Source organism: Entelurus aequoreus, linkage group LG17, assembly GCF_033978785.1.
Source record: "Entelurus aequoreus isolate RoL-2023_Sb linkage group LG17, RoL_Eaeq_v1.1, whole genome shotgun sequence".
Taxonomy (NCBI): domain Eukaryota; kingdom Metazoa; phylum Chordata; class Actinopteri; order Syngnathiformes; family Syngnathidae; genus Entelurus; species Entelurus aequoreus.
Window position 1 is genome coordinate 8,587,012 of NC_084747.1, and position 10,474 is coordinate 8,597,485.

The following is a 10,474-nucleotide window of genomic DNA, read 5'->3' on the forward strand; positions in this document are numbered from 1 at the left end:
TTTCCACTTTGTATCAGTCCATCTTAGATGAGCTCAGGCCCAGCAAAGCCGACGGTGTTTCTGGGTGTTGTTGATAAACGGTTTTCGCCTTGCATAGGAGAGTTTTAACTTGCACTTACAGATGTAGCCACCAACTGTAGTTACTGACAGTGGGTTTCTGAAGTGTTCCTGAGCCCATGTGGTGATATCCTTTACACACGGATGTCGCTTGTTGATTCAGTACAGCCTGAGGGATCGAAGGTCACGGGCTTAGCTGCTTATGTGCAGTGATTTCTCCAGATTCTCTGAACCCTTTGATGATATTACGGAGCGTAGATGGTGAAATCCCTAAATTCCTTGCAATAGCTGGTTGAGAAAGGTTTTTCTTAAACTGTTCAACAATTTGCTCACGCATTTGTTGACAAAGTGGTGACCCTCGCCCCATCCTTGTTTGTGAATGACTGAGCATTTCATGGAATCTAATAATAATTAAGGATTATTTGCAAAAAAAACAAAGTTGATCAGTTTGAACATCAAATATGTTGTCTTTGTAGCATATTCAACTGAATATGGGTTGAAAATGATTTGCAAATCCTTATATTCTGTTTATATTTACATCTAACACAATTTCCCAACTCATATGGAAACGGGGTTTGTAATTAAAAAAAATAAAATAAAATAAAATAAAATAAAAAATTGCCTAGTATACTTACCCGCCCCGGAACAAACTATTTGTTTGCCTAACATAATTGATATTGCGACATCCAGTGGACACATTTAGAACAGCAGTTTTACTTTTACTCGTTGCAAACTAATCTCACGGGCCGAATTGAACCTGTTATGCTCGAATGTCGAGGGAGGTGGGGCTTGGAGGTTAATTGTTCATATGTCTCTAATTTGCACATCAATCAGACTGAGGAGTAGAAGTTGACACTTTTTTATGGGATTGATTGATTGACAAGTGTATTGACATCTTAAAGAATTTAATCCATGTAATGCTTTAAAAAGGCAAATGGATGGTACAAAAAGCCAAAAGGCTTGTTTCCATTGTGGTCCATTGTGGGAACTGTTACCCAGCATCACTTATGCGTCAACGTCAGTTTTGATACATATATTTTCCCTTGTGTGTTCTTATGTGTTTTACTGCGCCTGCATTATGTGTGAACCTTTTACAGCACATTGAACAACTAAACGGTTTTCCTCCAGTGTGTGTTCTTATGTGTCGACATAACGATCTGTTCTGAGAAAAGCTTGTACCACAAACTGAACAGTTAAATTGTTGTTCTCCTGTGTGTGTTCTCATGTGTTGAGTCAAATCGCTATTTTGAGAAAAGCTGTTGCCACAAACTGAACAATTACATGTTTTTTCTCCTGTGTGTGTTTTCATGTGTTGAGTCAAATTGCTATTTTGAGAAAAGCTGTTGCCACAAACTGAACAACTAAATGGTTTTTCACCTGTGTGTGTTCTCATGTGTTGAGTCAAATTGCTATTGTGAGAAAAGCTGTTGCCACAAACTGAACAATTAAATGGTTTTTCACCTGTGTGTGTTCTCATGTGTTTAGTCAAATTGCTATTTTGAGAAAAGCTGTTGCCACAAACTGAACAATTAAATGGTTTTTCACCTGTGTGTGTTCTCATGTGTTGAGTCAAAGAGCTATTTTGAGAAAAGCTGTTGCCACAAACTGAACAATTAAATGGTTTTTCACCTGTGTGTGTTCTCATGTGTTGAGTCAAACAGATATTTCGAAAAAAGCTTTTGCCACAAACTGAACATTTACACGTTTTTTCTCCTGTGTGTGTTCTCATGTGTCGAATCAAATTGCCATTTCGAGAAAAGCGTTTGCCACAAACTGAACACTTAAATGTTTTTTCTCCTGTGTGTGTTCTCATGTGTTGAGTCAAACGGCTCTTTTTAGTAAAACTTTCAGCACAAACCGAGCAGCTCAAACATGTTTTACCTCTCTTCTTTGTAGAGCATTCAGAGTGTTTGTTGTCAGTGTGAGTCCTCATATCACCTTCACAGTCTGTATCGCTGCTCAAAGGTTCTTCAACCTCGTCTTCAGCCTCACTATCTGATAGTGGAGCTAAGAGGTTGTCTACTTGTGGTTTCTCTTCATCATCTTCAGTCTTCACAGAGAGAATACTCAGTGGAAACTTGGTGTAATCAGCTTCCTCTCGTCCTAGAAGACACTCTCCCTCCTGAGTGATGCAGAGTTCCTCCTCTTCCTTTTTAATGCAGGGTGGTTGTGGAGTCTCCTGCTTCAAAGTGGAGCTCCCCCCTAACTGAGGGGAAACTTTTTCTGGATTACCGATCAGCTGCTGGACATCTGCAAGACACAAACAACAAAAACACACTTTCTTCTATGTACTGTATGTGTGTGTAGTAGGGTTGTACAGTATACTGCTACTAATAAAGTATCGTGGTACTCCATTCATCCATCCATCCATTTTCTACCGCTTATTTCCTTCGGGGTCGCGGGGGGCGCTGGAGTCTATCTCAGCTACAATCGGGCAGAAGGCGGGGTACACCCTGGACAAGTCGCCACCTCATCGCAGGGCCAACACAGATAGACAGACAACATTCACACACTAGGGCCAATTTAGTGTTGCCAATCAACCTATCCCCAGGTGCATGTCTTTGGAGGTGGGAGGAAGCCGGAGTACCCGGAGGGAACCCAGGCAGTCACGGGGGAGAACATGCAAACTCCACACAGAAAGATCCCAAGCCCGGGATTGAACTCACGATTACTCAGGACCTTCGTATTGTGAGGCAGACGCACTAACCCCTCTTCCACCGTGCTGGTACTAATCAATTGAAAACAGTATTATAGCACCTTTGAAAAGTACCGTTCTTTCATCTGAATTCCGCTGTGCGGCGGTGACATGTTTTGTTGGGGGTAACACTGGGTCCATAAAGCTCTTTGGTCGGAAGGACGAGGCCGTAGATTAGTTACAACTTGCTCACTTTATTTATTATTTCCACAGGGCACAACGGGACATCCACCATGCTATTAACACTCCTGCACATGCAACCACTACCTCTCCTTACTCGCCCGCTCACTTACTGACGTCACTCAGACAACACGTTGACATTCTCACAAACACACATACTATTTTCATAAGTTAACCAGCTCCCCTGCTGTGCACATGTAGATACGTAGGAACTTGATGCCAAATATTAGCACAGTTAAAACTGCCCAATTAGCAGTCAACTAATGCAAGTGAAATGACTACATTTTGTAACAAATTCCTACCATTTGTGTTTTGTCTTTAATAAATGTGTTTTACCTGCTACATGGCTTATCTGTGTACATTCATCCATAGTTTCGTTTTTAGTACTTAATTAATAATTGTATTTTTCTTAAAGCACAGACCAGGAGTGGCAACCATAAATCATGAATCATTTAATATAATGTCAGTAAAACGTTATGTTCTATTCTAATCTAATCCTTGATTATAGCAGACTATATGTAATATGGAAAATTGTACATTGTGAGGTAAATGTTGATGGTGTTCTGCTGACCTTGACCGCGGATGTTGTGGATCGGTGGAGGGAATACTTCGAAGACCTCCTCAATCCTACCAACACGTCTTCTTATGAGGGAGCAGTGCTTAGGGAATCTGTGGTGGGCTCTCCTATTTCTGGGACTGAGGTTGCTGAGGTAGTTAAAAAGCTTTTTGTGGCAAGGCCCCAGGGGTGGATGAGATCTGCCTGGAGTTCCTCAAGGCTCTGGATGCTGTGGGGCTGTCTTGGTTGACAAGACTCTGCCGCATCGCGTGGACATCGGGGCCGGTACCTCTGGATTGGCAGACCGGGGTGGTGGTTCCTCTCTTTAAGAAGGGTAACCGGAGGGTGTGTTCCAACTATCGTGGAATCCCACTCCTCAGCCTTCCCGGTAAGGTCTATTCAGGTGTACTGGAGAGGAGGCTACGCCGGATAGTGGAACCTCGGATTCAGGAGGAACAGTGTGGTTTTTGTCCTGCTCGTGGAACTGTGGAACAGCTCTAAACTCTCGGCAGGGTCCTTGAGGGTGCATGGGAGTTTGCCCAACCAGTCTACATGTGCTTTGTGTAGTTGGAGAAGGCATTCGACCGTGTCCTTCGGGAAGTCCTGTGGGGAGTGCTCAAAGAGTATGGGGTATCGGACTGTCTTGATTGTGGCGGTTCGCTCCCTGTATGATCAGAGCTTGGTCCGCTTTGCCGGCAGTAAGTCGGACACATTTCCAGTGAGGGTTGGACTCCGCCAAGGCTGCCCTTTGTCACAGATTCTGTTCATAACTTTTATGGACAGAATTCTCGGCGCAGTCAAGGCGTTGAGGGGATCCGGTTTGGTGGCTGCAGGATTAGGTCTCTGCTTTTTGCAGATGATGTAGTCCTGATGGCTTCATCTGGCCAGGATCTTCAGCTCTCACTGGATTGGTTCCCAGCCGAGTGTGAAGCGACTGGGATGAGAATCAGCACCTCCAAGTCCGAGTCCATGGTTCTCGCCTGGAAAAAGGGTGGAGTGGAGGAGACCTTGTCCCAAGTGGAGGAGTTCAAGTACCTCAGAGTCTTGTTCACAAGTAAGGGAAGAGTGGATTGTGAGATCGACAGGCGGATCGGTGCGGCGTCTTCAGTAATGTGGATGCTGTATCGATCCGTTGTGGTGAAGAAGGAGCAGAGCCGGAAGGAAAAGCTCTCAATTTACCGGTCGATCTACGTTCCCATCCTCACCTATGGTCACGAGCTTTGGATTATGACCAAAAGGACAAGATCACGGGTACAAGCTGCCGAAATGAGTTTCCTCCGCCGGGTGGCGGGTCTCTCCCTTAGAGATAGGGTGAGAAGCTCTGCCATCCGGGAGGAGCTCAAAGCAACGCCGCTGCTCCTCCACATGGAGAGGAGCCAGATGAGGTGGTTCGGGCATCTGGTCAGGATGCCACCCAAACGGGTGTTTAGGGCACGTCCGACCGGTAGGAGGCCACGGGGAAGACCCAGGACACGTTGTGAAGACTATGTATCCTGGCTGACCTGGGAACGCCTCAGAGCTGGACGAAGTGGCTGGGGAGAGGGAAGTCTGGGCTTCCGTGCTTAGGCTGCTGCCACCGTGACGCGACCTCGGATAAGCGGAAGAAGATGGATGGATGATGGCTCAGGTGTGATTCACTACAATAAGGCCCCACAGCACACTGGATTCCAGTTCATTGAAATACCACAACACTGGATATTGTTCAGATAAGTTACATTTAAGAACTTGCACACAAAGCAACACTGGAGATGGCTATGATGTGTGCATTTACCACGCATGCGTATTAGGTCGCGTTGCGCCAGCGGACGGAGGGGGGAGGGGGTCTTAAACGGTGGCATTGTGTGTGTGTGGACAAGGATAAGGTTAGGTGGGATATACCCTGGATAACCTTAGCCTGCTTAGTGTAGAAGGGGCCTTAGAGATAGTGGCTGTTATGTCCACTCAAAAGTCCATCGAATAACTTGATGGACTCCATGAATAACTTAGCTTAGTAATGCGAGCTTACTTTTCTATTAGTGGCATTTGCCAAACATAGGAAAGAGGAACTCTTCTGTTTTGATTAAAAAATTCAGACAGCGACCAAACAACTGTAGGCTAGTCTTCAAAACACGCTGCTAACGAGTCGTTGCTCGCGACTTGAACACGTCCATTCTTTTCTGTTACTTGACGACACGACAAACTGTACAGAGACTTTGTTAAATGTGACTAAATACTCACCTTACCTCTAAACCACGACATGATGAATATAAAAACACACCAAACGAGCCTAGCAGAGTTGTTGTTTTGCTTTTAGTTTCTAAATTTGACTTTTGCATTCTTTCATCTCCTCTGATGTGAACTCCACTGCCTTCTTCAAGCTAACAATCATGGCGGCTCTTTCTTTACATTCTTCAACAAGGTCGGCTCATTTCTCATCCACACCTATTTCAGTCTGCAAAATGACGTTATTAGAAACGTCAACTGACTCACCTTCATCTTTCGTCTTTATCTCCGTTGGTGATTTGCTGGAAGTTGGTGGCGCTGATTCTCTTTCATGTTCTCTTTTAGCGGACGTCGCCATCTTAGCATAGCAGTAGTCGTCCATCTTCTATCACGTCTTCAATCTTCACTTCAGATATCGCTCCAAACTCAATGCACGTTTCGTGGCTTTGAAAAATACCAATTGAGATATTTGTTGCTATATTTGCTGTGAATCATATGACTTTAAGATCGTGAATTCGAAGAATCTCCGAACAACCATAGCATGCGGTCTTCTCTTTTTGCTTGGCTTCAAGTACATTTGCGCATGCGCTAGAAGTCAGCAACTTTCGTTTCCTACTCCACAGCAGCTGTTTTTCAAAATAAAGGCAATTTAATCTTGTTTTAAAACAATGGTTAGCAAAAGTATCTAACATTAAATAATGGACAACTACTCTTTGAAAAAAAATATATATATATACAAGCACATGCACAGACTTTATTGATGGCTGTTGTTCAAACCAGAAAAAGGGCAAACATTGAAGAAAAAAATCCTATATTTTAAATACTACAAGAAACACAAATATTTTTGAAGCTACTTAGTTGTTTTAGTTAAAAACCTTTACAAAATCAAATGATTACTCTGAATAAAGAAGAAAAGCACTAAGAGTGTAGATCTCCACCAGGACCAATCCTATTGTTCACATGCTACTAAATTGTGTGCCATCTCATGTGTATCGTGTGCTGCTATGACAATAAACTTCCATGAATCCTGTAAAACACCAGACAGTTAGTAATATGGTTTCACATAAAAATGTTGGTGAAACTGCTCATTTCTACCTAGCGATAGGTGGCTCTAACTGTAGTGCTAATCACTCACCAGCAGAAAGCCCTCATCACACTGCTAATCAATAACTACCATCTTAGGCACTTAACATCACTAATCACCAGTTAACAGCTATCATGCTAAATGTCAACTATCTTACATGAAAACATGAAAACAAGACACATTAACGTCTTTCCCCATTACAAACATAACACAATCTAAACTTATATAAACACATTACTGTCTGAGCATATAAGATATTCAATTGTGTTACATCGCAATTTATTATATTGAAATTAGCCATGTGATTAAGATGGGCACGGTCTGACCAATCACAAGTCAGTAGGAGCTGCTTTGTTCTCGTGTTTGGAGAAAGCGGAAGAGCGATTGTCAGCCTGACATTGATGTGTCTCTGAGAACTGAACACATTTTTATAACTTATAACAAAATGTGTTTATACAGTAACCTGCTCACATGAGTCACATTACAGCAGGGGTGTCAAACTCATTTTAGCTCAGGGGCCACATGGAGGAAAATCTATTTCCACGTGGGCGGGACGGGTAAAATCATGGCATGATAAATTAAAAATACGACTACGACAACTTTAGATTGTTTTCTTTATTTTACTTTGGCCAAAAATAGAACAAACACATTCACAAAAAATCTTTTTTGACAAAACACTTCAAGTTAGTTAAACATTTAGAGGGGAAAAATGGTGCATTTTCAAAAAACACCTTGAAGAACACAATGAATTTAGACTTAATCTCAGTGTTTCAATTGAACTTTAACTCACAACCCATCTAGGATTGAACAAAAAACTAAATAAAGCATGAATAAAAACTATTCTATGTATCAACTACCTCATTTGTCATTTCCACATATTAATCCTGTGCTAACTCAACAAACCATACACACTGAGGTAGAAACTATTCAAGAGGGTTGAGTTACTTCCTGTCTTCTAGACATAATGTGTATTGATAGAAAAATAAAAGCTGTGCAATGTGTGAACAATTTCAACAAAGCACAAATAAAAAGTGAAAAGACTGACAGTATTGCAGTAAATCACACACTGTTCACTTTCTTTACATTTGCACAGAAGACAATCATTTTCACAGAACTATATCAGTGTGCAGTGTCTCATGCTGCATTTTAAGTGGGGTTACTGATTGCTTATTTTACTCCTGTTGTACGTTGGGTGGAGGGGGAGGAGTCACAGCCCCGCTTTACCGTGTACCTCTTGCTTGGCATACTTGCTCGCCCCGGTATAAAGTATTTGCTTGCCTAACAGAATTGCTAATGCGACATCCAGTGGACACAATTAGAACAGCAGTTTCTTTCATTTAAAATGCAGCTGAATTTTACACTTCGCAAACTCATCTCACGGGCCAGATTGAACCTGTTATGCCCGAATGTCGAGGGAGGTGGGGGTTGGGTTGTGGGGGTTGGGGGTTAATTGTTCATATGTCTCTGATTTAAACATCATTCAGTCTGAGGAGTAAAAGTTGGCAGTTTGTTATGCAAACAGTTACCCAGCATCACTTTCGCGTCAATGTCAGTTTTGATACATCTCAACTTTGCAGTGAAAAAGGGTGTAGTGCAGGTTTTTGAGCATGCACAAACTTGACACATGAGGCCCCAGGTCCCTGGACTGAAGAAGGAGTAACCAAGCACTTGAAGCATCATCTATCTTACTGTTCAGGAAGGTTTCAGATACAGAGAAGACATGGGGTCATGGGTGGATAATATTATGCTCCAAATAATCCAAGTTTGTATGAATACCTCAGATATTTGTGCAAGAAGCAGTGAGGAGGTCCTGGGTAGGGTGGATGTCACCACATATGAGCAACATACCACAAACTAAACAGATAATTGGTTATTTTCTCTTGTGTGTTCTTATGTGTTTTACTGCGTCTGCATTATGTGGGAACCTTTTACAGCACACTGAACAACTAAATGGTTTTTCACCTGTGTGTGTTCTCATGTGTTCAGTCAAACGGTTCTTAATAGAAAAGTTTTCACCACAAATTGAACAGTTAAATGGTTTTTCACCTGTGTGTGTTCTCATGTGTTTAGTCAATATGCTCTTATTAGAAAAGCTTTTGTCACAAACTGAACAATTAAATGTTTTTTCACCTGTGTGTGTTCTCATGTGTTTAGTCAAAATGCTACTTCGAGAAAAGCTTTTGTCACATACGGAACACTTAAATGTTTTTTCTCCTGTGTGTGTCCTCATGTGTTGAGTCAAAGAGCTATTTTGAGCAAAGCTGTTGCCGCAAACTGAACAATTAAATGGTTTTTCACCTGTATGTGTTCTCATGTGTTTAGCCAAATTGCTACTTCGAGAAAAGCTTTTGTCACAAACGGAACACTTAAATGTTTTTTCTCCTGTGTGTGTTCTCATGTGTGCAGTCAAAGAGCTATTTTGAGAAAAATTGTTGCCACAAACTGAACAATTAAATGGTTTTTCACCTGTGTGTGTTCTCATGTGTTTAGTCAAACTGCCATTTCGAGAAAAGCGTTTGCCACAAACTGAACACTTAAATGGTTTTTCTCCTGTGTGTGTTCTCATGTGTTGAGTCAAATCGCTATTTCGAGAAAAACTTATGCCACAAACTGAACAATTAAATGTTTTTTCACCTGTGTGTGTTCTCATGTGTTCAGTCAAAATGCTTTTTCGAGAGAAGCTTTTGCCACAAACTGAACAATTAAATGTTTTTTCACCTGTGTGTGTTCGCATGTGTTCAGTCAAAATGCTATTTCGAGAAAAGCTTTTGCCACAAACTGAACACTTAAATGTTTTTTCTCCTGTGTGTGTTCGCATGTGTTCAGTCAAACGGCTATTTTTAGTAAAACTTTTAGCACAAACTGAGCAGCTCAAACATGTTTTACCTCTCTTCTTTGTAGAGCATTCAGAGTGTTTGTTGTCAGTGTGAGTCCTCATATCACCTTCACAGTCTTTATCGCTGCTCAAAGGTTCTTCAACCTCGTCTTCAGCCTCACTATCTGATAGTGGAGCTAAGAGGTTGTCTACTTGTGGTTTCTCTTCATCATCTTCAGTCTTCACAGAGAGAATACTCAGTGGAAACTTGGTGTAATCAGCTTCCTCTCGTCCTAGAAGACACTCTCCCTCCTGAGTGATGCAGAGTTCCTCCTCTTCCCTTTTAATGCAGGGTGGTTGTGGAGTCTCCTGCTTCAAAGTGGAGCTCCCCCCTAACTGAGGGGAAACTTCTTCTGGATTACCGATCAGCTGCTGGACATCTGCAAGACATAAACCATAAAAATACACTTTCTTCTATGTACTGTATGTGTGTGTAGTAGGGTTGTACAGTATACTGCTACTAATAAAGTATCGTGGTACTAATCAATTGAAATGGGTACTATACCACCTTTGAAAAGTACCGGTACCGTTCTTTCACCTGAATGCCGCTGTGCGGCGGTGACTACAGAGCCGAGGCGCATGATGTTGAGTGTGTCAAAACGCACACACAAAGTGCATACAAGCAATAACATGGTGGAGAGGAAGAAAGGCAACAAAGGACAATTCTACTGGTTAATAAAGAGGGTGCGTGAAGTGCAATATGGAGGTATTTGGGCTTCTAAACTAACAATAAAGGTGACACTTTAAACAGGGAGCCGCCGCTCTGCAAGGGTTGCTTTACACCTTTCCTGTTTGTGGGCCCCCAGACTGTGGTCGAGGAGCGCA

The 10,474-nt window shown here is 42.2% G+C and overlaps 2 protein-coding genes across 2 annotated transcripts; both read right to left on the reverse strand.

The window, feature by feature from the left end:
• Positions 1-829: 829 nt before the first annotated feature.
• LOC133632287 (zinc finger protein 79-like) lies at positions 830-2,306 on the reverse strand. Its single transcript, XM_062024640.1, has one exon. The coding sequence runs from the start codon at positions 1,988-1,990 to the stop codon at positions 1,076-1,078; it is 915 nt and encodes a 304-aa protein (XP_061880624.1). The 5' UTR covers positions 1,991-2,306; the 3' UTR covers positions 830-1,075.
• Positions 2,307-7,478: 5,172 nt separating this feature from the next.
• Positions 7,479-10,028, reverse strand: LOC133632276 (gastrula zinc finger protein XlCGF17.1-like). The gene has a single exon (XM_062024625.1). The coding sequence runs from the start codon at positions 9,710-9,712 to the stop codon at positions 8,645-8,647; it is 1,068 nt and encodes a 355-aa protein (XP_061880609.1). The 5' UTR covers positions 9,713-10,028; the 3' UTR covers positions 7,479-8,644.
• Positions 10,029-10,474: the final 446 nt, after the last annotated feature.

What these genes read in the sequence shown, in the direction of transcription:
- LOC133632287 (XM_062024640.1), bottom strand. Translation starts at nt 1,990, where the DNA reads ATGAGGACTCACACTGACAACAAACACTCTGAATGCTCTACAAAGAAG.
- LOC133632276 (XM_062024625.1), bottom strand. Translation starts at nt 9,712, where the DNA reads ATGAGGACTCACACTGACAACAAACACTCTGAATGCTCTACAAAGAAG.